Source organism: Tympanuchus pallidicinctus, unplaced genomic scaffold (assembly GCF_026119805.1).
Source record: "Tympanuchus pallidicinctus isolate F22 unplaced genomic scaffold, pur_lepc_1.0 scaffold15, whole genome shotgun sequence".
Taxonomy (NCBI): Eukaryota; Metazoa; Chordata; class Aves; order Galliformes; family Phasianidae; genus Tympanuchus; species Tympanuchus pallidicinctus.
The window spans coordinates 5,231,184-5,259,137 of NW_026294669.1; the positions used below are offsets into that span (position 1 = coordinate 5,231,184).

Sequence of the window (27,954 nt, forward strand, 5' to 3'; positions counted from 1 at the left end):
TTCTTCATTATGGTCCAAAAGACAGTAAAAAACAGTTTTACTGTTGAAGGATTGCATCTGTTAGATGTCACGATTGGAAGAATATGCTTCTTTCAGATCTTCACCTTCTAAGTCTGCCTCCACGTTCCATCTCTTCCACTTAATTAAATCATTGTTTAATTTGGTTTTCCATTTAATTTGAGCAAAAACCTCTGGAACAAAATAATTTAAATTAATAACTGCACAGCTTCCACTCCCTAATAAGCAGTTATTATTGGGCATTCTAGTCTCTGGCTGGAGTGAGCTGATTTTAATTAAACGAATCAAAGACAAAATCCTCAACAGACAGAAGGGAAAGGCACCAAATAAAGCCTGACAGTAAAGCTTGGAAGTTAAAAAGTACATTACTCCAAAACCTTGTAAAATATGTGTCTGCTGATATTCTGTTGATACTAGCTGGATGCAATTAGCTGGTTATCAATAGATAAGATTAACTTCTTAATTCAAAGCCATAGTAGGTAAGGATCTTTATCACCCAACTAAGCTCAAAGGGGATTTAAATAATAACAGAGATTTAGAAGTCCCGTCCTGACTAAGAGACAATTGCAGGAGGAGAAACATCTCATGATGGGTGAGCAAATGGGAGGTTACAACCACAAAATCTGAATCTTGCCACTGAGCAGCTCTACAACAAGAAAAGAAGATACCCCTATACTGTTGAGTAGCCACAGAAAGCCTTGTGTTCAACAGAGGGCAGAACCAAGTCACAAACGGAAGCAAGGAAAAACACTCTTAAGAAGCACCTTCTCACCCAGTAATTAAAGCAAGTGGAAAACTAAGGGAATTGTGTTCCAGAATTCTCCATCCCTGGAATCTAAGTGTGGTCCTTAAGCATTTCTTCAAGTGCGGAAAAACTTTAGATTCAAGTGGATTACAAACTTAGGCCTAGTCTGTTGAATTATCCTGGGGCAGAGAAAGATCCTCACCCTCCATCTTTGAATTACATAGAATTACAGAACCATCAAATATCCTGAGTTGGAAGGGACCCATCATGATCATCAAGTCCAACTGCTAGTTCTTAGTTGCCTTTCCCCCTATGCTTCCAAAGAAGGCACAGCAATTGCACGGTCCTGGGCATGCAATCTTGGCCACAGCCACTTCCCCATCCAACAACAAATAATAGCAAAAAGCACACAGACTTGAGTATTTTGTATTCCCAAGTATCAAAGCTATGGCCTACTGTTCAAAAACAATAAATTGTTTTTAAACAATTGCCAAATTCACTGTAAAATGAAACAAACGAACAAACAAACAAATCTTAAAAGGAAGAAGGGCTACCCCTTGAAGTAAAGGCTTGTAGATAAGGCTTTACTGAGTTTAAAGATGATAGCAACATGCTATTCAGAGAAAATCTATTTAAAAAAATATAGAGATGTATTTAAATACCCATGTGGGAAACAAAATGATATCAAGCACAGAAACAGGCTTCCAAATAAGAGTAATATAGGGTGCACACATATGTCTGCATGCATAGATTTACACATACACATGGGCATGCCCTATGAAAGCAATGAATACTACAAAGAAAGGAGAGAGAACACAACCTTCAGATAAGAGATCACTCTGTGGATTACAGAGGAGCAGCACATTTTGCTACCTGAATGCCAACAGTTGCCCACAGTTCACAGCAAACCCAGAAATAGAGCTGTACCTTCCTTCCTCTTGTTTACACAGGGGTAAAAATGCATAGATTTCATTGCAATCTTAAGGGAGAATGTCAATTAAGAATTTGATTATGCAAATAGTAATTGGATCAGGAGGCAGCAATAATACTCCTGATACTGCATGCATGAGTTGGATTCATCACTTCTCAAAGCAACACTAATATTGTCAGCTCTGGGTAATCGATTGTAAATAGAAAATGATAAGTTGAAAAGAAAGGGATTAAATCCAGACTCACCACTAGCACAACTATCAGTAGCACACATTTGTCCTCTGAAATTGAGATTTTTAATACCCGTGCTGCTCCGGCAAGGATGTATCTACAGCAGAACTGGAGATGTCCCACTCTATGACAGCATTTTGGAAATGCCCAGTAACACCTACCCATCACATCAAGATTACTCCCAATATCCTCCTTCAGAATTTTCTCTCTCATTTTTCTCTCTTTTTCTCTCATTTAAGCAAAACTATCTCCAAAATCGTGCATTTAAGTTCATGTACAATTAGTATATGTGGTGAAAGGACAAGCAGTGTTTTCAGGGTTGGTGTTTGCTCAACAGTTGCATTTGTAACAATATAAATTTTCTTTTATACACATAAATAGTAGGCTGTAACATGGGCTGACACGCTAATCTTTTGTGTATCAAACATGGACATTTTAAGTATGCCAAACACAACCTGCCAATGATGCCTGATATTGTAGCCCCTGGAGAAGAAGATTTATTTTTCCCATGCTCAGTGTAATTTCCTCCTCTACTTAACCTGTTGTAGAGCATTTTATAATCACAACCAAAATAAAATATTTCAACTGTATGCTATTATTTTTTATTTTGTTTCAGTTTTTATTTTGCTCTAAATCCAGTCCCCCTTCAATTTGCATTTTTTTATGAACTTAAAAGCAAGTAACACTATCAAGGTATTATTTCATGTTTTCATCTGCAATTCTCTTTCTTGTAAGTATACATGAATACTTCAACATCATAATGGTAGGTATGATGAGGTTTTGTTTTTCTAGTTTGTTTTTCTGACATGCAAAAAGCATTCTGTAGATAAATTGCAATTACAGTCTCTATTGTTCAGAAGCAAGTACTTAAAAGAAACACAAGACACACAGTGGCTTAATTGCTACTACAGATATTCCTGACGTAAACCAATTTCTGTGGCATTCAGCCTGAGATTTCAATAAAAAAAAAAATCTTATTTACTTTAACTTACTACAAAGGAATTGAAAAAAACCAACTGAGGCAAAGTAAAGTTTTGAGTGGATAACAGATGCAAAATCACAATGCTTTAGCAGTCAACCAACAATATACCAAAAAACCTTCTATCTCGCTAACTAAAACAATGCATTTCTCACATATGGTGCTATTTATTTTTAAAAGCATAATTTCAGTGCAATACCCAAGTGACAAGAACAATCAAGCTTGATTTCTTTGTGCAATTATAAAGAACCTCAGAGAGTTCCATCAATCAAACTAGTTGATTGTCCAAACTCCAACTAAATGGAAGGAGATATCATTGGATTACACAGTAATGGTTTGTCCCATAACTATTGGCAACAGGAAACAAATTTAATTTTTTCATTTAGGCTTAGTGAACCAAATTATTTAAAAGATTAGCTGGTGCCTAATTGTGATGCAAAAATACCTAATGAGTGCTTACCTGCCACAAAAAGGTGTTGTGAACATTAATTAGGGCATGTTTATAAAACGCTTTGAAGATCAAAACCAGTGCTTAACTACTACTGGATAAAGTACAAAAGTACACTGAACACTCAAAAAGCCTTTCAACTGCATAAAAACTGCTTTTCTGAGTGCTAGAGAAGCTTTCTTTTGTCTAACCAGTGTCACAGAGTACCTAGAGATGCAACAAATGACCTAGATTTGGGGTTAACAACAATACAGTTTATGTCACTAACTTACCATTACGTTGGCAAAGTGCAAGTCCAAGTAAACGCATCAAATGAAGTAACCAAACATACCTTGTCCACTATAGGGAATTTTAATCAGGCATCCATTAAGATTCACATCCTCAAAACCATATGAGAGAATTTATAGGGAGAAGACTACCTACTGGTAGACCTACAAATGAACTCAGAAATAAAAGGACAAACTTTGGGCAGTATTGCTCTACCATACCTTAGTTTTCTTCCTGCTGCATAGCTCGATTTCAAGGAAGAAATGCTGATATTTTCCTCACCGCAGCACTAGTGCTGCCATGTGCTGTAAGTGATGCAGACTGCCTGGATAACTCCAGCAAACCCATGGTCTGATTCCCACCATTGACTCCTCAGCAGATAAACTCCTGCCTGCAAGAAACTTTCAGTCTGCTCTGGTGTGGAGGCAGCTGTACAACTCTCATTCTTCATTTCAGAAGTGCTGCTGAATTACGGTGTGAGATTCCCACGGCTTTTTTCTAATCTTAGAGCAGCAATGACTGTAGTTATTGCAAGTAAAAGCTATGCCTTAAATGCCAATCTTTTGCTACCTCTGTATTCAATTTTCTGTTTACTCTCCCAAATGACTGCTTCAACATTTACTGCTAATTATGCCACAGCTGGAACCCGAACATTTTGGCTCTTTGAAATCTCTCCTCCTAGACATTTTTCCCTTTTTTCCTTTGTTTTATTCTGTTCTTATCTGTGCTGCTCATTGAATACATGAATATACAATTGCCCTTGTCTTCCCAGTTCTGTTTCCTAGTACACAGAGGCCTTGCACAGCAAATCCTTTTGGCCAGCATGGGGCAATTTGCCCAACTAAGGTGGACAGCGTGCATCTCAAAGCAGGAAGTGAACTTGTTGGCCTCATAAAGCTGCTGGGAAAACACAAATTCTTGATCTATACCAAAATTCTTTGTTGGCCACTGCATCATATAATTTGTTCCAATTACTGTTTTCTCACAGTCTGCATTTCCTGGTTACAACGTCAGTCAAAAGGGTTCATCATATCTTGTAATTTGTGCATATTACATAATAAACAATTTCACTCAGGTGGTTTCAGCACGAGATTTGCCAGAACAAAGCCAGGGTGCTGTGGATCACAACAGGGGTTTATCGGAGAGCTTGCACACAATGCTGGGGGCTGGCTCCAACAGGGCTAATCCATATTTTCTCAGGCATTGAAACAGCTCACAGACTTATGGCAAGGATAAAATACAATGAGGGAGAAAATCACTGCCTTCTGATTTCAGAGGGATTTTTGTTGCTGTTGTTGTTGTTTTATTTTTTTCCTGTGTGTTTAGAGGGGACACAGACCCACTTTTAGGTACAGATTGCATTTTGCAGCCAGAATGCACTCGCATCTGTCTATTTATCTACATGGCCCACAGCACTGTAGATATACGAGTCTCATTAATGAATTTGTCTTCTCAGTACTGCTGCAGAGAAGCGCTATCAACGTTCCAACGACCCCTTATACCACTGTTTTAGAGATAAGGAACAAAGGCACATCAGCAGCAAGGGGTTGCCCAAGGTTGGGCAGCTGATGGGGAAACTGAGGCACCATGCCTACCTACATGTTGAAGTCACTTACTCAGGTCAAGGTAGAAATGAACAGGTGGAAGAGCTTGTTTTCTGGTCTTTCTAGTTCAACTGCTCCCACAGTTATCATAAAAATAAAAAAAAAATCTTAAGAAGTGAAGCAGCAAAGCTGGCTGGGCCAATGGAAAAAAATGTTAGTGTTTTTTTTTTGTTCTTTTTTTTTTCCCCAATGTGATCTGTAGCCAAATGTCCACAGCAGGAGGGAGCATGTTGCTGAAGCTGAACAATTAGATATAGCGTTGCTCCCTACCGCGGGCTGAGGAAATGCAAAGCAGCTGCAGCAGACACTCTCTCTGTGGAATGTGACTAATATATGAGAATTGATTATTGCTGGTGTTTGGTTTTAATTTGCAAACCTTAACTCAAATATTACTCTGCTTTGCATACTGGTGAATGATGGGTAACAGTACAGAGTAACAAGGAAGCACTGCAATTGACTGTGAATATTTTATCCGGTGAGGATTTTGCCTAAACTCCTCGTTGAAGTAGTAAAATTAAAGACAGCTTTGGGTAATCACATGTCCTTAGCCCATGTCAGGGCTGAGATGCCTGAACATCCCTCTGTAAGATCAGAAAAGTACATTTGGTGCTTAGCCACAACCCAAAATGCCATAATTTTAAGTATTTTAGGATCAGCCCTTTCCAATGTGTGAGCCTCCTGCTGTGGTTGGTTGCAGTACTCAGTGACTTCAGGGACCTAATCTGTGGATTTGATTGAATCTATCAGACTATAGAAAACTGAAAGTCAAAAACCCCAGAAAATTTGAGCAATTTATATACATCACTTGCATCCGTTTTCTTTCAAGGACAAGGAAGAGGGTTAGCCCCAAAGACATGCCTGGGCCATCCTGGGAGGCAGGGCAAGAGCTGTCAAGGCAACAGCAGCTGGGCTGACCTGAAGTAAGGTCTCTTAGGACAGGAAATAACAACCTTAAGTTTCTGCAGAGAAGGTTGAGGCTGGATATTAGGAAAAAATTGTTCTCAGAAAAAGTGGCAAGATATTGAAACAAGATACCAAAAGAAATAGTGGAGTCACCAGCCCTGGAGATGTTCAAGAAATACAGAAACACAGCATTGAAAGACGTGTTTAGCAGGCTTGGTGGGGGTGGGCTGGGGTTGGACTTGGGGCTTTCAGTGGTCTCTTCCAACCTTCACAATTCTAAGATTCTAAAGCATTGGCTGGGATGTCTTGAGCACTGTAGCATCCTGCTGGTTCCCTACAATCACAGTCCTTGGTGGCTCTCCATTCAGTCCTACCAGCTTCTGACAAACTCTTTCTTTTGTGCACATTCTCAGATGAACAAATGTGGGACACAAGCTCCAGTGTGGCTGTCACTGAGGTCTGAATCCCTGCCTGCTCCAGGTGAAAGCAAGCACCTGATGGCCTGTGGTACCTGGCAGGTCTTCGGGGGCACGAAAGACTGCTGCTTGTTCCGGATACCCATCACTGTCAGGAACTGCATCAAGTTCTTTGTTTATCTCTTGCAGCCGACTCAAGGATGCATGGGCTACTGTGCAGAAGGTGAGGATCAATTTCATTCATCAGTAGGACTGTCTCTGTTACTCTTGCTGCTGTTCAAAAGTCCTGGTACTGCAGTACACATCTCAGTGACCTTGCAGTCAAGCATCACTCCCAGTAAGATGCAGACCACGTAGAAAATAAATCAGCCACATTCCAAGGTGCTCCCGAGGTATAAGTATTATTGCCAGCACACAATGGAAACTGGTTTGTGTTACTGAATAGCTTATGTGGTTACAGATCACTTGTTACCTTTCCTTCTGTATTTCACTCCATTTTGGCTTGAAGATGCACAGCCAGTGATTGGAAGCATCTTGGTTATAACAAGGCACTGTATGCAGAATAGTTTCTAAGGCTTGTTCTTATCTTAAATAACCCAGTATCACCCAGAAAGATAATTCTGAAACTCTGAGAGGAAAAATATTCCGATAAAAATCTTTTTCATGACATATATGTAATTATTCTCATCAGAAATAATTTTCAGCCTACTACAAGGGATCTAACCTCTGTTCCGTAACTAGGAAACAAAGGAAATAGCAGAAAGCAATTGCTCACTCTGTTAAGCCTTCTGAACTTCAGTGCATGTTCAGGTGCATATAGATTTAGTTAGAAAAGATGATTCTTCCTCAAAGAGGAAAAATTACCATTGTAATTCCCTTTCAGCATTTTTTGGACAGAGACATGACACACTGAGAAAATAGGGTTATCGCCTTTCAATTAGAAAAAAAGCTTAAATAAATTCCAAAGAGAGAGAGATAACTATGTTCTTATCTTTATCAATATTTTATCGTTCCCACAAAGAGAAAAGAAGACAGGAAAAAAAAAGGCTTAAAGAAAGATAAATTTACTATTTTGAAAAAAGAAAACTAAAATAGTGGTACTAAAGTAAATGAAGCTGCTCTTTAATTTACATGATTCTTTCTGAGAAATGACTTTTTTTTTTTACCTGAAAACCCTCATTTTTCAGTAAACTTTCAGTTGAAGAAGCTGAGCTTTCTCCTACGCTTGAAGACTTTTTACCAATACCATTTCAGTCATTAGTTCTGTACTTTCTGCCAATCCATACCTATTCAATAACATTAATACACCTGCATCTTTCATAAAAAGAATATTAAATAGTTTTTCCTTTCCCCCTCTATTCCAAAGCAATGACTTTCTACCATTGGTGTTGAAGCTTTCTATTTTATTTTTTTTTTCCCCATATATATTTCAGTAATTCTTTAGCTTCTTGATTTAAGGATGCTTTCAGAATATTGTGCAATGGATGGAAAGAATCCAAGGCTGAAGTTCTGGAGGGATGTTGACACATTGTCTGAAATCCACTAAGCACTGGACAAGTGTTAATATATCGGTTCTCCATTCTGCCTCACGCCTTACTGCCTTGTGCTTCCATAATATTCTCTATACTCCTTCAAAAAAAGTTTCTTAAAATATCTTTTCAAAGGCCCTGCACCAGCTTCTTGTTCTCTTCAAGTCCAAGTCTCTGGAGATGAGAGAACATCATCCTACAACATTAAATATCCTTTTATTTCTCCTTGAGAGGAAGAAAACTATCGGAGCTCATCCTCTGTCAAAGCCTACAGAAATAGGCTGTATTTTTAGAGGAGTAGAATTAATCTGGGCAGAGTGAGACTATACCGAGCAAGCTCATCCTAGGAATGTCCCAGCACAGCCTGGAAAGGATCCTCACAGCACAGTGATATGAGTTGGATGCTATTTGAGTTCGCTTCTGCAACATCATTTGTTCTCATATCTCTTCTGTAACTTACTGAAAAACTCAGGTCAGAAGGTTCTGCTTCTGGGAATGCAAAGCTGGCAGCCTTTGCTGAAATAATTGATTTGTATTAACCCATGTGCTTCATTTCAATAATGCTGTTCTGAATGCAAAATAAAAAAACAATATCCCACGTCTAACATTATAGCAATGGGCAATCAGTACCAAAATAGCTACTTTTGAACTTCATATGAAATACTGTGTCTTGTTTACATAGCTAATTATCAAATCACAAGAATATAGATGTGGCATTTCTCTCACATTTAGCTATATTGAAATCTTCCTGTTGAGTGAGCGATTCTAATATTAAAAATGTTTAATATTATTATTATTATCCTGAATCGTTCTGCTTTGCCTTTCAGAAAAACTCCCAAGCCTGACTTTACATCCAGTGATAACTTCTGAGCTCGTGCGAGGACGCGCCCACCTGAAATGCGCCTACAGCTCACCCAGCTGGGGGCTGAGCTACACGGTGCTCTGGTCACGTCTGGTCGCCCCGGGCAAACAGGAGCAGATCCATCAGGACACCACCCTGCAGACGTGTTCCTACCTGGAGATAAGCAGCAGACATCTCCAGCTGGGAGACACAGTAATGCAGCAACGCGTGGTCCGGCACTCTGCAGGGTCAAATCCCATCTGAAAGCCCCTCTGGGTGTATTCTAGGGCTGCTCCTCGCTCGTTACATTCACATCTAAAGTGAAAAAAAAAAATATATCAAAATGAAAGCTTGATTTCAAACAGGCTTATATAATTTTTGTCAGATTTAGGACACCTCATATTTCTTCGGATTGCATGGTGCTTGTTGAAGCTGTCCATTTTACTGTTTTCTAATGGTAGCCTTACACATCCATTACAGCCTGAACACCATAAAGCTGGTACAAGTAATAGAAACATGTGCCTGAGACAGTTCTATCTTAGTGTTTGTTGTACTGTGCAGCAGCAAGAATCTGCACTAGACACAGACACAGTTATATGCACTCAGTAATTTTTATACTCGTGGACCAGAGACACAATAGCATCTTTTCACAGAAGAGAAAGACAGTACATTTTAAAATAGAGGTTTATTTTTATGATCTTTTTCATGGTGTTCTGCCTCTCTGATTCCAAATTTGTGGTTCAATAGTATGCTGAGAGATAGAATTCATTACAAAACAATCTTTAAGAAGTGTATTTGATGGCTTACATGGCAACACAGATCTAGCGTCAACAACAACAACAAAGCTGAAGCCAATACAAGATGTGGAAAAAATTGACTTGTGTATGAATTCACGGCCTTTCATGGTACTAAAAAAGACTTTAAAAGTTAAATTAGGTTCATAACTTTTACAGGCAGAGAGCCATTAGTGATGCTACAATGAACTGAAAGAATAAACAGGGATAATGGCTGTGTGTTAAAAGTAGGTTGGAAATAGTCTTGACATTTCACAGCTCCTCTTTGATATAGTTAACGAATAAGCTTTTTGCAGTTCTTGAAGAGATGAATCATTTATAACCATGGCACAATCTAGATAGGTTTTTCTCTTATTCCTCCTCATAATTATGCCTCCTGAGTTCGGAATCTGACGGATGCAGCCTTCACTTATATTACAACACTGGGCAAAAAATTATGCCAGTTTTCAAGACAAGTTTGTGTTACGAAGAGATGTTTTCATCAAAGCAATCTCACGTGTAATCACTTCAAATCTAGATTTAACAATCCGGAGGGATTCAGAGAAAGTATAGTTCTACTAACTAGTTTCATCACCAAATCCTTATAAGATCATTTTTATTATATTAAGTTTTCTGTAAGCCCTTCTTGACCTCTCCTGAAAGCCACATGTTTAATTTAGTTTGATGGTTTGCTTTGATGAGGCTAAAATGTTCCTTTCCTTGCTAGAATTTTTTTTTAGTTATTCTTTTTAAACAAAATTTGCAGCCTTTTTGATTAATTACAATTAGCCATAAATCATCATTGTTGAAAGCCAAACAACAAAGCCCCAGCTGAAGCTGGGAATTCAGTTTTAGATAGTAGGGATTTTAGAAAAGTACATATTTGCCATCCCACCCAGAATTTCTGATAACAGTCAGAAAGGGCTGGATGCTCCTTTCACTTCCAGAGGTGTAAACCTGAAGCATCTCTATAACTACTGATAGGGCTACCATGAAGGAATGGTAATGCCACCCATAGGGAGGTGCAGACCTCAAAAACTAAACTTTGCTGCTCAGATGTGGTTTGGGCCCAGGATGTTGCAGACAACATGTAAGTGGAAGGATTTTTCCTTTTTTTTTTTTTTTTTTTTTTTTTTTTAATTACTTTTGCAATGATTTATATTCAAGCTATAGTTTATCTATCAGAAAGTCCCCAGGTAATGGGTTAATCATATATTATCAATATATTTTAATACTCAGTCAAACCTTAGAGAAGAATAGAGATTTACCAGCCAACATTTCTGAATTTGCATTGACTAAACAGCCAGTTCTTTTTTAATAGCTGTCAGGTATGCATTTCTCCTCCATCTTTTGGCTCCAGTTTTGTTATTTCAGACAGTAATGTTGGCAGCATAACGTTCATGAAACTATTGCTGCTTTAAATAAATCTATAACACGCCGCTGTTTCTATTTGGGCACTGAAAGAAGCCTACTCCATGTGATACAAAAATCCTGGCATTCTGAAGCCTTATTTATGCGATGGTGAGAGAGGTCATTTAATTCCTTGAGGCATAGCCATCTATAAATTATAGCGGCACACTGTGAGTAATGAGTTGTGCTAAGGAAGGTGTTTAGAAGAAAACTGTGCAATTTTGCTCAGTGCAGCAATCTCAAAGTTCACACAATGAGGAGCAATTTTCACCATACATAAACTGTCATATAGTCATTAAGGTTGGAAAGACCTCTAAGATCACCTAGTCCAACTACTGATCCATCCCCAAAATGCCTACTAATCATGCCCCTCAGAGACACACCAACAGGTTTCTCGAAAACCTCCAGAGATGGCAATAAACTATGATAGTCATTGCAAAAAAAAAAAAAAAAAAAAAGTGTTTTACTTAAATATTTGCTTAAACAGACTGGGCATTTTGTAGGACACTGCAATACATCAAAAACGTGCAACACATCAAAAATCCAGCCAGAAGACCATAAATGAGTACCTTGATGTAGAACAGAGCTAATTTTCACACTCGAGAAAAAAAGGAGTGAATTTTCCCAGTGCTTAAATATGAAATTGATCCCAGCCATTGGACTTAGCACAGCCACAGAAATAGGAAAGACTACCTTTTTGTAGATTACACCTCCTCTTAAAATTTACTTCTGAATCTTCAGGCAGAGAGTGAAGAGCATTTCCACAGAAACAAAGCTCCAGGTGGGCTTGGAATGAGGGTAAAGCAGTGACAAGCAGAGCTTCTAAGGAGCTATCTCACTGCTCCCCTGGAATACTTACCTTCAGCTCTGCTCCTCCTTTCTCCTCTTACTGGCTTTGAAGCACAGCTGCTCCCCATAGATCCACTCATCCAGCCCTGGCCCATTGGCGTTAAATTGAGCAGAATAGGACATTTGGAGGCCTTTCAAGCCATCACCAGACACCCTCTCACCTGTCAAGATCAATTTCCTGCCAATCCTTCTCTTGCAAGCCATCAGTGTGCATGAGAGGCTCTATCTTGCTGCCCCTTGACTGCCTTTTGACATGGGCTGTGCAGCTCCAGTTCTGGTAGAGAAAATTGTCTCAGTCTTCCATTCTGGCAGCACACAGACATCCCTGTCCAGTCAATGGGCACAGGTATCCCCAAGTGCTCATCCCTCATGTTGAGAAGAGAATTCTCCACAGATGGCCAATGTTAATTACCAACCTGAGCAGCTTCAGTTTCCTCGCCTCTCACAAGACTGACTGTCTGGGTCAGAAAGGTGCTTCCATCCACTCCCAGTACTCCAACCTGGCAGCTCTCCTCATTTTGGGGACAAGTGTCACTACCCTGGGAGGAAGCTCTCACTGCATGCTCAAGCTCCCATAGATGATTCCTGCAATGCATTCAGAACTAATTAGAGATGTGGAAAAGAGTGAAAAATAAGGGTCTTTTTCTTTTTGAAATGAGTAGAAAGGACAAATTTGGAAGAAATTTACACTCAAGAAGCTTTGAAAAAAGTATGATGATGTGCAAGTTATTAAGAGGAAATTTGCTAAAGATTGTGACAGCTTCCAGAATTAAAATACTCTCCCATCATTTCCCAGAGCTACCAGACCTCCGCCAAATCAATGGCTGAACTCTGCTTCCCACTGAGTATGCAGCTCACAGGATTCACTGTGAAGTAGGAAGAAACCTGAGTCCACTTAAAGGCATAAACCTGCTCCAAAGCACAGGAAATAAGGCATTTCTTATCTACTAAGGCATTTTTCTGGCAGGAATTTGTGCCTATAAGTTTTCTGCCCTATAGGAAGATACACAGAGAAGAAGCAGCCCACAGCTGGCAGGGATCAAGTTATCAAGCACACCCTTAAACTCTGTCCCTTTAAAGGGGATGCTGAAAAAAAATATTATTTGATATTTTTTTTTTTTAACAGATCTAATGAGTTTGTGGAAAGCTACTGCCTAATATGTCATTGGCCATCAGCATGCAGCTGTCAGTGCTGCTTTTATCTCTTTGTTTTAAAAAAGCAGCATTCGTAGATGGAGAAGGGAAAGAGGAGAAAGAAGAAGTTGATTACTGAGCTGAAGAAAAATGAGTGTTTAGCTGAAGGCAAAAAAAAAAACAAACAAAAAAACCCTCGCAGTGACTATCATAATAATGATGTGACAAACTGTCAACCTGTAGCTCCGCAGCCAACGAACACACGGGCTGGTTGAGCACCTCATGAGGTAAAGGCTTTACAAGCAGAGGCGCGACAGAAAGACAGGAATGAAATGTAGCTCGTGATGGGTGTCTGTACACTGAGAGTTGGGTGAGCTCTGCTCACTTCCAGTACGTAGAGCTAGTACGAGCTGACAGTCTAATAATATCTCAGCACATCTTTACGGAGCTATTTTTGATGCAGATTTTTTATCAAACACACCTCTCTTCTACAATGTGAGAATACACAGTATGTGCAGGGAATGGGGCTGGGTCTACCCACTGCCCAGGGGTTTCTGGCAGATGCCCCCCACCAGCACCACTGTGTGTGCAGCAAGGTGACTCTATTTGAACATTCTTGGTAAAAAGCAGAAAAGCACAAACAGCATAGCAGCTGTAAATACAGCATCTGCAATGCGGGTGTGTTGGATTTGCTTACTGAGTTCTTCTCTCTCTCTTTTTTTAATACAATTTTTATTGTTTTTATTATTATTTTATATTTGCTACTGTTTATGATTACCTGAACGAGAACATTCGTCTTTCTCCTTTGGAGGCAAACTGGTTAACAACATGATATCTAAGGGATTCTAACCTTAAGGCATTTCTGAGACTTACATCACTTTTTTTCCAGCTTGGAGAGGTAACAAAGAGGGATTTTTTCTACAGAAAAGGAAATACTTCAGAGCAGTGGGCAGTCCTTGTCCACAGGATCACAGAATCATTGAATCATTAGAGTTGGAAGGGATCCTTAAAGTGATCTACTTCTACTCCTCTGCAATGAACAGGGACATTCACAGCTCCATCAGGTGCTCAGAGCCCCATCCAGCCTGACCTTGAGTGCCTCCAGGGATGGGACATCCACCACCTCTCTGGGCAACCTACGCCACTGCCTCACCACCCTTAATATAAAAAACTATTTCCCTATATCCCATCTAAATCTCCCTTCTTTTATTTTGAAACTATTTCCCTTTTTCCTATCACAAGAGACCCTGCTAAAGAGTCTGTCATGTGAATCTGGAAATGTTTTGGCTTTACATTGGTTTTGCTGGCTCCAGCCATGAAAGTAGTGTCTGAGATGGCCAGTGAGAAACATGAAGAGCCTTTGAATCTGTCCAAAGGAGCTCCTCACCACAGAAAGTAAATCACATCAGTCTGCTGCTTCTTCATGGGTCACCCGAGGCTTCAGAGAGACAGCAACTGTAAATATGCCATCTGACCATTTGGTATTGATTTATTGTGACACAAGCTCTTATTCCATTTCCAAGAAAAAAGGTCCCCAAAAAATGAGAGCTACAGTTTCAGTGCTCGCTGTAAGTTTGCTTCAAGGAAAATTTCTGTAGTTTAATCTTATGATCCTAGAAATGATGTTAGCAGTTTGGGTTTCGTAAAAGCAATGAAACATTAAGATGGCAGATGGTGCATGGGCTCAGCAGAGATAAAGGTTGCGTGACTGTGCTAGGAATCAGACATAAATGGCGTGGCACAGCACATTGTGTTTGGTGGGGTTGTTTTTGCTGTTGTTTTGGGGAAATTATTTTATTATTTTTACACTATAAACCTCGTAGGTACATCTGCACCATCTTTTTATTGCAATAAGAAAAAAGCAAATTCTTCTATGAAAGCTGACGTTTTTTCTGAGTCTGGATGACTGTCAAATTAATTTATATTTAAAAAAAAAAAAACATTTTAAAACAGTGAAGCCTAGAATCCAAGGGATGGAACACCTTCTCTATGAGGACAGCTAGAGAGAGCTGGGGCTGTTCAGCCTGGAGAAGAGAAGGTTATGTGGAGACCAGATAGCAGCCTTTCGGTATCTAAAGGGGGGCTGTAAGAAAGAAGGGGGGAGACTCTTTAACAGGGTCTGTTGTGATAAGACAAGGGGAAATAGTTTCACACTAAAATGGAAGATTTAGCCTGGATATAAGGAAAGAGTTTCTTGTAATGTGGGTAGTGGAAACAGTGGAATAGGTTGCCCAGAGAAGTAGTGGGTGTCCCATCCCTGGAGACACTCAAGGTCAGGCTGGACGTGGCTCTGAGCACCTGATGGAGCTGTGGGTGTCTCTGTTCATTGCAGAGGAGCAGGACTAGATCACCTTTAAGAAACCCTTCCAACTCAAACAATGCTATGATTCAGTGATCAAGGGCCAATGTCCTAAACTTGACCATAACACCCACAAACAGTGCAAGTTCCCCTAATTAAAATGAGTTAATATTAAAACCCTAACAAGGTGCTTGGATAACTGAAAAAGAAATTGTATTTTAATATTTAGTGTTATTAATTCTTGAGATGGAAGCTATGTTTCTTTACTTGTTATAGACATCAAAAAATCTCTCAGATCTCAAAGCTTATGCATAAATATTTTCAACACCTAAGCCTCCAAAATCTTTTTCAGTGGTAAAAAAAAAAAAAGAAAAAAGAAGCTCTACAACCCAGATGAACAAGAATATACATAGCTATATTATTTTCATTCAACAAAAGCAAATACTGTTGACACTGTTTGTTTAATGCAGGTCTTCTGCACTGTGACTGCATTTGCAAGGGACACTCCTGAGCAGTGGTCATTGCCTGAGCAGAGCAAAGGTTTCTACGCTGGGATTAAGGTAATGCCATTGGCCATGGTTCACTGATTTCTCCAGGATACCTCTGGGTAATATTCATATAGTATCTGAGACGCTCTGGAAAACAAGGCACAGAAACATAGGCCATAACCAATGTTGCTTTTAGGTTCACTTTGAGAAAAAGTCGTAATAAACTGTGGGACTTTCAGAAGATTTGCAACTGGAGCACTCACCAGAGAAGCATGCAGGCGTTGACACTAATGCAGCACAGAGAATGTGCACAACTACATCTGCTAGTAAACATGCCCCAAAGTACTCTGTGGTTATGTATAAATGGAAGCCACACCTACAAATTGCAGAATTTTATTCCAACTACATCGAACCAAAATGAATAAATATTTGACTTTTTATCTACTGCCCCCTTACGGCCAGGCACTACAAAGAACATACTGCTGAGGGTAAGTCACAGTCAGTACAAGGTCTGGGTCTGATCCTGTCCAAGGATGGGACTGTCAGTCTGGCAATCCTGGAGATTTGGATATTTGAATATTCCAGAAATGAGATCTGGAAAATCTGGAAGCCTGTTCTGTGTAATGCTGGAAGAACAGTTAAGGGCTGTGAGGCACAGGTTGCCTAGAGATGTGGTGGATACCCTGTCCTTGGAGACGTTCAAAGTCAGGCTGGACAGGGCTCTGAGCACCTGATGGAGCTGTAGGTGTCCCTGTTCATGGCAGGGGACCTGGATCAGATGGCGTTTGAAAGTCCCTTCCAACTCAAACTATTCTGTGATTCTTTAATTCTATAAACAGTAGTAAGTTTTCTTGTCAATATCCAAATTTCACAGGGAATGGGAATCCTCATTTCTGCCTGGACCCAGGTACTGCATCTGCTCCTGCCCCAGGAGAACAGACATGCAGGAACCACCCAGCCTGAACTCCTCTCCCTGAAGCTGCAATACATTATGTATGGAGAAATCCTTCTTCCTGCCATACCAGGGAAGAGGAATTGGGTGAAAAATGCACTCACTTTGCACTTGGAACAGAGTACAAATACAGAGTGCATAATCAAGAGGTAATGCTGCACTTCAGGCTATGAATACTGCAGGTATTTCTCTCAGTGCACAGCAGTAGGAGCTCCTGTCAACCAAGGATGTTAAACATGAGCAAATTCTATGGTAGTGCACTATTTTCAATCTTAATAAAATCCTGTTTTGAAATGAGGAAATGAGAAATAATTACACACTATATATGATAAGCAGAAAGATATATGTTTTTTTTAAATTCAAAGAGTATTAAAACATTTTAACAACAGCTTTACCTTTGGAAAGTTGAAGATGGTTATTTTGAAGATTATTGTTATTATGGAGATTATTGTTATTTTAAAAGCAATTATCTTGACCCATGATCAGAAACGTTCAAAATTTCAAAAATATCCATATTGCCTTGTTAATCTGTCAAGATGATCTAAAAACAATTTTCTTATTTTCAGTTTTTACCAGAATCATTACAAATTGCAGAAGATGGCAAGGAGCACATTTTGACCATCCTGAGCACTGTGCCCATTACCTGTGCTGGGCATAACGATTCATGTAAAATCACATTACGGCTCAGTACTGAGGATCTGGGTGAGTCTTATGAATCAATGTGATTACTTTATTTCCTGCATTTCTGTTACAACGAAACCTAACAGAAATTATAAGGCTTTAATAGAGGCCATAAAATCGACAGAATCAGCCAACTATTTGCAAGATAAAATAGATGATGATATCACTCAGGCTTTTGTCATCAGAAATATCTGAGTAGAAGCAGTATGAACAACAGTCTGCTGAGATTTATGGGTGAAATAACTGTGAATAGAAGAACTTTTTAAAATTCTAAAAGTATAATATTCCATTTTAAGTTTTTGTAGAAGCAATGGTCTCAGCTAAAAAAAAAATCATCAATTATCAATAAGAAGTTCACCTGCAGATTTATTACTCACTAAATGTGTACTGAAGTCTTTTTTCTTTCTTCTTCTGGATTATATTTGCTGTCTGTCTCAATATAGAAGAAAAAATAATTCTTATGATAATATATTACTCTCTTTCTAAAGGTATTTTTTTACTTAGAAACATTGACAATGCCATTTAGAAAATCCTCTTGCAATTTAAATGGTATATGCTTTCCGACGTTAATCTGGTGGAATATCATGCTTAATCAAGGGGAACATTTTAACTTGCCATTTGCACTAAGTAAAACACCCAGCCATTTTTCTAACAAGGTATTTATTTTTCTTCCAAAGGTGGTTCAACAGAAAAATGTTTAGAGAGAGGATTAAAGTATAAAAATCTGATTTAAAAACAAAAAAAATAACAACTTGCCAAAGAGTGGATATTATTCCCTTTCTGAATTCCTGTCCTTTCTTTCCCAACCTTAGCCAAATACACAGGCAAAAAAAAAAAAAAAAAAAAAAAAAAAAAAAAAAAAAAAAAAGAAAAAAAGAAAGAAAGAAAGAAAGAAAGAAAAGAAAAAGAAATTATTCAAACGATATCATAACACAACGATCTTAAACTGAACAGTACCTTACGGTTCCTGCAGCTGTGTTGGCTCTCATACATGAAGTACTTTGCGTTTCTTCATGGCTCAGTGCTGCTCCCTTCCCCATATTGCTCTTGGCTTACAGTCTATGCCAGTCCACCATGCAAACATTTGCTGAGCTCATGGGAACAGATTTTCTATGATATGGAGTTAGCTGAGAATGCAGGCTGCTGTGTGGTGGGATAGCCCTGAGAACTCCAAGCAACAATCACACCTACAGGGATCAAATGAGAATTAGTCACTTAAACAATAAAGGTAATTTCTGAGTACAGCAGATTGGACTGAGGTTGATCCCTTGCCACAGTCTTTTCCAGTCTTACAGTATGCATTTCATTGAGAGAAAGAGGTGAGGCAGGATCTGCAGAAGCAGATTTTCAGGTTGTCAGTGGGCATGATGTGTTGCTGCCAAGACATGCCAGGATAGAGAGACAACTCAACCAATTAAATAATCTCTGCAGGAGCTAGTCACTAAAGAGGCAAATTTCCATCAGTTTAATCAACACATTTCTGTAGCTTAAACTAATGACCAACTCTAACCTCTCATTACTCCACCCTGAGGATGCTTCTACGCTTCACACTTAAGCTGGTGTTTAATGGTATATCTGTATGTACTTAAGGATGAATACGTATTACTAGGTGCATGCACAGTCACAGGTTTTGTTATCTGTTGGGTCCATTTGTATATCTGAAAGAATGCTGTGGGCTTTTGAAAAGCATAACATGTTGGACACAGTGTTATAAATTGGAAATAAAAACAATTTCAGTTGAGATTCATTTGTATTGAGTAAATCAACACAGAATCTCCTTGTCTGACTGAATCCATCCAACAACACCATTCTGTTAATTATGTAGGGAATAAGTGATAAGAAAGCTAATTACAAGCACGGAAATATCTCTCCAATTTCAGACAATATCATAATGAATACCAAGACACAGCAGATCAACTGGAGTTCAGCCCTGTTAAGTTTATCACTGCTATTTTGACAAGATGATTTTCTTTGATTTTAAACTTTTGTTCTGGGTTGTAAGCAGACTCATAAGGTAATAAGTAATGGCAATAACTATTCCTTATAGAAATCTCCAATTTAATTGAATCAAGAACCTTGAAAATGAGCCAGGATTTTTCTATAAGATGTAAGGCATCCTTTAAGGATTGGGAATAAGAGATAATATGCTATTAATGGTTGCAGGCTTTTAGTTCAGACCCTGTAGACCTCTACAGGGTTAATTTCAATTAGGCTTTATGGTTCATTTCCATAAGGAATGAAATGCTGACTATTTGATCTTATTAGATATACCATCCTAATGTACTTGAATGCCACCTCCTATAAATTATTAAGCAATTCAACAAATTGGAAAAATTATATGGAAATCATTTATTTTCCTATCAGATTCATTCCATTGCCACAATTTCTATAACTGTTCTTATCTGCTGATAATTACTGGTCTGGAACAGAAAAGTAAATGCTCAACACAAATGTTGGCAGCCCTGAAATCAGTAGTGGTATTCTTGTAGGCTGGAAAGGTGGCTATTTCTTTACCCACCAGAGAATTCATGGTTGGATGACTTCCTGATGATCAGATAGACATCATCCAAAATACAGATCGTGCTATCATAATTCAGTGCTCATAAATATTAATAACAAAGTCATTGAAAGAAAAAACTTTTCTTTTGTCCTTTCCCTGGGATCTTAGCATGGAGGATCAAGACTCAAGGGAAATGGACACTACCAGCCCTGCTGCTAGAAGAGGTTCCTTTGGGAAAAATACAGCGTGCAAAGCTGTGTGAATGATTTGAATTGCCATCCCCATATTTTTTAGTGTCCATCGCTTTACCAGAATCACAGATACTTAAATAGCTAGTATCATCATAACTCATGGCATTTCCATAGATTTTTAGTGAATTTAACCTCATGACCTTGATATTTTACAGATTGGATAGTAAAGCACAATAATCTAACATAACGAAATAAAAGAGAAAATCTGTTACTTATCCAAATGTACTGCACTTATCTTCCTGTGATGAATATAAAGTTCACTAAGAGCTAACTTGAAAACCCTACCTTTCCACATCAAAAATTCTCTATATCTTAAATTAAATAGCTCCAGTTCATACCTTGTTATAATAAAGCGAGTGAAAGATGTTTTCCAGAAGCATAGATTCATCTCTTTCTTTGTCACAAGAACAACTCATCTTCATTTCCGTGTCATGGGTCCTTAAAGATAAGGTTTTCACTCCAGAAATATTAACACCTGTTTAAAGAAAAAAGCATCAATGTGTTTCAGTACGCTGTCTACTGAAAAAAAAAAAAAAAAAAAAAAAAAAAAAAAAAGAGAAAAAGAGTAAAATGTGCTAAGAGTTGCTGGATTGAGTCAATTATAACCATCTTCGTGAAAAACCCATCTGGTTTCAACACGTGTCTTGGAATGTGAAACATTTGTGTTGGATGGGGATGGGTGACTGTTTGGATACCTCTTATCAGACTCAGTGCTCATGTTCATTTTAGACAGCCAATTACTGGGGCCCCCAAACATTGTCCTCTCAGCGTGCCAGGTGGATCTGGTGCCGGCGCCCTGCTCACAAGGCAGCTGTGCAGCAGCTGTACTAACAGTGACAGCCGTCACCGACTTCGCTGAGGATGGGAACCGCGTCAGCTACATCAGAGCCGAGCCAGTTGGACACAGAGATGTGCTTTGGAGGGCTCACACCTCGAAGGATGTAAAGGTGGGGTCCTAAATTAGTTTGAATAATGTGTCAAATTTAAATTGGAGGTGTAGTAGCAGATAAAATGAGGCAATGGTAAACCTTAACCACATAAAAATTTGGGGACCACTGTAAACCAACACAACTTCTATACATGCCGTGAAAACTAACAAGTGAAGCCTTTCGCTTCAATAGATTTAGGTTTCATTATTAGTGAGCTCATCAGTAGGCCAACAGATGAATTATACGTGCAAGCATACAGTGGTTTGGAGAACAGCTCCCAGAAAAGCAGAGGAAAGGCAGTGCCTTGGAAGTGGAAAGAAGGAAAGGGACTTGGCAGTGCCATGTTCAATTTGTGACCGTGCCAAGAATCACCGTGACACCACACACGCAGGCACTCCGTTTCTTCACTCATCCCTGCACAAAATGTCCAAAGGAAGGATAATGGGAATCAATCACAGAGGCAAGGCAGACCGTCCCCACAGGGAGCTTGGCCAAGGAGCGTGACGAGCAGGAGCTGGCTCACTGTCCGTGGAGCTGTTCAGAGCCACAGCTGGGAGCTCCAAGAGCCTTAATCCCACAGCCCAGGGGAATGAGAAAGGAGGTAGATTTGACTCAGCTAAAACTCTCAGAGCACTGGCATGTCCAAGCTGGTGCATTTGAAAGAACTGAAAATAAGCCCCCAGTTAAATCTGTAAGTTCACTGCCCTGATTCTGGTGGATTTACTCATGGTAGGATAAGATAATGAGACCAAAGGAATTTTTGTCTTGAAATGTGAAATGCCTTGCATGTGCTTATTCCCTCTTCTCCAGCACAGCCTTTTTTCACACTTTCAAGGATTCTTAGAGCAGAAATTGCAGCTAATTCAATGTAGTACACTCACATACTCATATTTTTTCTTGTAACTTAAGAATGCTCTCCATTGAAATATGAAAATGCAGCAAATGTGAAATGGAATTAATCAATTTTAATAATAAATTCCATCCATCTCAGTTAAAATTTGATCTATGGATACATAATAAACATAACTTTCCCTTTTCCCCAATTTCCCCACTGCTGCTTTGCACTTAATTAGAGGCATTAATGTAAAATTGTTCCTGCAACACATCAAGGAGAAATCCATACATTAAAATCCACGTAGTATTTAGTGCTTCAGACTTTTCAAATATGTTTTGTTTATCTTAAAATGGAATGGAAATGGTGGGCAGAACATCCTGGCAAATTCAGACACTTGGGAAAAGAAAAATGATTTCTTCAGCAAACGAGGCTGCCTGTGACTAAGACTTATATCCTTTGCTGCTACCATGCAAGAAAAAAGCAGAGCAGTGAAGGTTGTGGACATGGAGAAAATGGGAAAATTCAGAGATAATTCTTTAGTTCACTCCAGTAAATACAAATGATACAATTGATTTCAGATCAAAAAGCTGTTCAGTCCTTCGTTCCTCCAGACAATCACTTTAATAGTCTGGGATGCCAGACACCTGTGGGTGTCTAAGCAGTGTCTCTGTGTGATGGTTAAGGGACATTTTGGAACACAGATGACGTACTGCCTCGGGTGAGGAGTTTTATCAGCTACTGTGCTTCTATCTTCACCCTCTTATTCATTTATTTAATTTCACCACTGTTCCTAAAAGCTAAATTCTGCTTTATCACTAAAAGGTTGCACAAGGATATAGTGGCCATTCTTCTTACTCGCTCTGCAGACTGTGGCAGTACTAACTGAATTGCGCCTCTGGATTTCTCATGGGCAGTAAGCAAGCAAGCAAGGAATTAACAGCCCTGACCAAGAAATAAGGCTGGCAGGCTGGATATGGGAAAACCATAACACTTCATCACTTCTATCAGTGTGACTGGGAGCTCTTCATACTGCAAATCACTGTATACCCCAGTTCTGCATTTCTGTGAACTGGATAGTAGAGTATATGGCCCTGACAAAGTGCCATCTCCAGTGAATGAGGCAGTGCAGGCCCAGCATGGCCCAAGGTTCAGAGTTGTGACTTCAAAGGGATTTGCCTAATCTCTGTTTTTTTAGGCACATCTGCTTCTTGCATGTCACCAGGACTCTTAGGTCTCCTCTGTTATGTCCAAGTTACAATGGGTTTATGCTGCAGATCGTTGTTCTGTTAGATCCTTTCCTCTTTTGTTCAGGTGCCAAATGCCGACAGCTCCACCAGCCTAGTTTGGGCCATCACCACCAGCACCCAATCAATAATGTGCACATCAAATATATAAATCAGCCATTCATGTGCTGCATCAGGAAATTTAAGGTCAAACTAGGGGACAGACAGCGACTATTGCTAAAATATGCTAATGCTACTTAATTACAGCATACCTTCTACTGCACTTCAGGCATTAAAATTAGTGCAATTTAATGAGCACTCTACTCTCTTGATAATTTCATAGAATGATCTACTTCTTCGCAAAAAAAAAAGTTTATCAGAAAAGCTTCTCTTTTCACCAGCCAGCACACTACGTTGAGTAGAATGGGAGCACTTTGAACTCCCATATTACATGTGATTAAATGCAGTTGCTTGAAAGCGAACCCTATTTTGCACCCACCTGCAATCATGTTTTAGAAGTCAGATTTCAGTTTGTACTTGGCACAGGAATCTTGCTCCTAATGTTTTGTGAGGAGTGGTAATGAAGAAAAACTGCTGTGTAGACTGTATTCATTACGCATTTCATTTTAACTAGGTCACAGTTCAGGACCTCCCAACAGGGAACTGCTACTCTTTCACTGATCCACACATTATCACGTTTGATGGATGGTGAGTATTCTGCTTTGAAATAATTTGGCTCAATTACTGCAGTTTTCAGTTTCTGGATATAGAATGCATTTGGTTTTACATTAGAATATCAAAAGAGTGTTGTATTAGTTTGTTTATATAGATTAATGTTGTGCCTCGGTAATACACATGGTTTCCTTTCAGCTGTTTATATTCTTTTTAACAAAAGAACTGGAATTGGATTAATCTTGAAATTGCAATGGTTTTGAGAATGAATAATTTTTATAATGCCAAGGTCAGGCTCCAAACTGCTCTTTAAACAAAAGTGTCATTGATGACTTCAGGAGGGTTTCTATTCCAGGTGGCATAGTGTTAGAGGTACCACTCTTTCACTTGGGCGAGCCATTATGTCCCAGTGTTAGGACCACACGTGGGAACTGCCTGTGTCCTTCGCAGGAATTCAGTAATTCCTGATAAAAATTCCCTCAATTTAAGGATGTTTTTGTATTTTCCTATCTATTTGGATTACCAAATCTGCAGCTGTACCTCTGCATGGAGTTGACAGTCACAGTCACAATCAGAAAAAAGTAGATAAAAAGGGATGTATTGTCTCAGATAAAAGAAGTTGGGCGAATATGAGGGGCAGATATCAGGGAAAGTGTGCAAAAAGTTGCAAAAATAGTTTTACTTCCCTCTGTCTTGTCCAGCATCCTCCTGCATAAGCTGCTTGGAGACTTAGTGAACCAAAGGTGGTACCCTGTGTTTTTAAAAATCTGAACCTTAGCTATTCAGTGTAACAGAAAGTTTTTAAAGTTTGCATCTGGCACGTTTGAATCGAAGTTACTAATATTTCAGATCACATTCCATTTTGTCATTCTGCCATTAACCTCCTAATGGCACAGATAATGACTTTATGAGCACAGCGTCCACAGGGGCTCAGCAGGAGTGATATTCTAATTTTGATATTCTAATGTCCCAGTTTCAATCCAGCATGCTCTGGAGGCAGCAGCATGTATTTACCAGAACACAAACTCTAAAATGACGTTAAAACTGAGGAAATCTCTTGATTAAATGAGGACAGTGGCTCCTTTAAAGGCTTACATAATTGCCTCAAAGAAAGATGTTGCCTAAACTGAATAGTCTCAGCCAAGAGATTACTTCTGCATACTTTTCCATGCGCCCTCCTTCTTTGATGCATATCGTCTATAATGTGGTCAAGCTTTTGATTTCTAAACATAAAGAAGCTGAGGAAGAACTAAGAGTGGCACAGAGATATCCGCATGCTTCTTGGTATCCGCCATTATTTCAACTCTATATATTAAAAAAAAAGTTAGAATATTATTTTAGAACTCTCTAAACATTTGTTTTGTAAAATATTCCCTTCTGATTTAGGGCCAGGACCGGACAGGGACCTAACAAGCCATCATGTTTAGGAAGTCATAAAATTACTTCTTGGCATGGTGGAATGCTCTCAGCCATGTAGAATATTTTTACATAGCTTCCATGGGGAAAAAAAGGTCTAAAGTAATATAGAGAAATTTTATTTGAACAGCTGAGTTTGGAACTCTGTTACTGACAGTACACAGAAATGTTTCCAAGCAATTTACAATTCCATTTGAGCACAGGGAGTTTGGGAGCACCCATCCTTCTGTGGCATCTTGCCTTGAGGCAGCAAAGATCCAGGAAAACCTGGCCCTTCAATAACCACACGTTTCTTCATTGTGGACATTCATTACTGCTCTGCCCAGAGTAGCTTTAAATGAGCCACCTCAATAACCAGGTTATTTCACTAAGATATATCATTTCTTGATACTCAGCCAAGTTTCTTACCCATCATTTCACAGTCCCATTATTCCTACTTATATTCCCATTTATTACTGTAAATAATATCTGTTTCAATTACTGTAATGATTATGCTACCCTATTAGTTGTCAGTTAAGCAACTTCTCTGTGTGCCTATCCAAAAAAATGTTGTTAGGAACGATTTTAAAACGCTGTATATGGGATGTGGGGAATGCAATACCTGTATGTGTCAGGGTACAAACTTACAGTTTATAGACAAAGGCTGACACAGAGCTATGGATGTGAAGCATTTCCCTTCGTCATGAGGGAGTATGTAGTGGGAAACTACCAAAACTGCCTCTGAGGTCAACAGCAGAGCAACCAGTAAGCAATATAACCCAGGGAAATCACTCCACCTAGCATCCTGTAGGTCAACTTACCAGCTCTGCTGCTGTGGCAGGATGGCCATCAGTTGCCTCTTTGGCACCTCTTCCATCCTCTCTCTGCGGAGTCCTGGGGAAAACCTGTCATATGGCAAGCAAGAGAATGTATGTAAATAGGGAACACTGCAAAAAGCAAAGCAGTAGAAGTGTTTTTTACTCAGATAGGCAAAACATAAACACATTCCTGCCTTTCATAGGTTTGCTTACTGCTTTTTTTTGATTTTTCCACCAAAAGATGGCAAAGAGAAGGGAAGATACACAATGGAGGCAAGCAAGAATGGACAGAAAAATAGAAAAATTCAACCTTTGGGATTCCAAATAATACTTCATTTTGTAACATCTATAGATGTACTTTCAAATGGTTTTTAATTTGACGTACTGAACTCACAGTGCATCTGAGATAGTTTGTTGTTCATTGCATAACTGAAATACCGAACTCACACTTCTAATGACAGCACTTCCCTTTGGTGTGCTTCTTGCTGGTGTGCTTCTGGCTGGTATGCTTCTGTAGAAATATTTATCTTGTCATTATTTTACTCCTTTGACCAAAAGAAAAGATGGAAAATCAGGAAGAATCTGTTGTATTTTTCATGTGAGCACAATCAATTTCTGTATATTGGTGCATCAGTGTGAAACAGCATTAATTATACTAGCTAAAATCCAGAGAGAGCTCTTCCTTTTATAGTAAAGTAACTTCTAAATTAAACAAATGTGAAAGCCTGGTAAAGCAAAAGCATAACCCTCATTATTAGTTATGGCACAGTATAAACATAAAAGCTTTTCCTGACATAAATTGTAGGTTCTTAAATGTAAAGTGAAGTATTAGCTTAAAACTAAATATGGAGAAAATCGTTGTAAGGCAGAATATAAAAAGGGAAATATTCCTCGCAAACTATATCTGTCATTCACATTGTATTGCATCTTACCTTAAAAAAACCAACAACTTTTTAAAAGATTTCTCACACACATAAACCCATCCATCAACATTGTAACAGAAAGAATGACACCATTTCCTCATAATGACAAATCCCTGCCTTGTAAGGCTTCATGCTTGCGGCTGGCATTCATTTTTAACAGCATTCATTACAGCAGCCCACAGATAAGTTCTGGTCATGATCAGCCCTCACAGAAGTACTGCTCTTTCTTGGTAGCCTGTAGAAATTGCCCAAGGATCCAATGGCTGCTGAAGATAACTCAACAGTCTCTGAGAACAATGCCACCAGTCTTTACTGATAAGCTCTGGAATCAGAGGACATCCTTCAGCATCAGCCAGTCCTTCCTGGGGTCACAACTAGAGTAAAGTACTTCTTACTTGTAAGGAAAGAGGTAGTCTTGGGGGATGTGTCAACAAATAAACAACAACAAATAAGCAAAACTTTGGAGGAAAAACTTCAGGTGAAGCCCCAGTAACAAGTGAATTCATAATAAAGATAACTCGGTGGCAATAGCATATTGCATTAGTTATTTTACTGCTACTAATAGTAAGGTTCTTGTGTACTTCCTTCTTATCACAAACCAACAGAAACAATTCCTACAGCATCTCACAGACATAACAAAAGACTTAGGAGTACTTTTATTTACTTCCTTGGTTTGAGTGCACAATTTGAGACATGAATTCACCTCAGGGCAGGAACATGATGCACTCTTTGAAAAATACATACGTGAGGAGGGAGGAAGCCACATCCAGTACACCCTTTACTATAAGCAATTAGGGAAGCAAAATGGGAAGTGCACTATGAAAAGTAATTCAGAAACAAGCAATAGTGCCTGGGCACAAAAATATGCGTAGCTCCCCTTTTGCAAGACCTCCAATAACTTCATGATTTTA

General features: G+C 39.0%; 1 protein-coding gene and 1 long non-coding RNA gene across 10 annotated transcripts in view; one reads left to right on the plus strand and one right to left on the minus strand.

The window, feature by feature from the left end:
- Positions 1-27,329, minus strand: LOC128077362 (uncharacterized). Its single transcript, XR_008204946.1, has 7 exons — positions 26,568-27,329; positions 26,124-26,207; positions 20,587-20,723; positions 18,455-18,684; positions 12,360-12,528; positions 9,086-9,226; positions 1-191 (listed from the first exon to the last, which is right to left on the minus strand). It is a non-coding gene; the product is annotated as an uncharacterized LOC128077362 (long non-coding RNA).
- The window catches only part of LOC128077358 (von Willebrand factor D and EGF domain-containing protein-like), a 287,642-nt gene that overhangs the window by 161,590 nt on the left and 98,098 nt on the right, over positions 1-27,954 (plus strand). For 7 of the 9 annotated variants that reach the window (XM_052676473.1, XM_052676472.1, XM_052676479.1 and 4 more), the window contains 6 exons: positions 6,539-6,764; positions 8,898-9,124; positions 15,847-15,936; positions 17,383-17,518; positions 20,978-21,195; positions 23,870-23,943. In XM_052676473.1, coding sequence (XP_052532433.1) covers positions 6,539-6,764; positions 8,898-9,124; positions 15,847-15,936; positions 17,383-17,518; positions 20,978-21,195; positions 23,870-23,943 — 971 coding nt within the window. The remainder of the gene's footprint in view (positions 1-6,538; positions 6,765-8,897; positions 9,125-15,846; positions 15,937-17,382; positions 17,519-20,977; positions 21,196-23,869; positions 23,944-27,954) is intronic. The other 2 variants (XM_052676480.1, XM_052676478.1) reach the window with 2 other exon arrangements.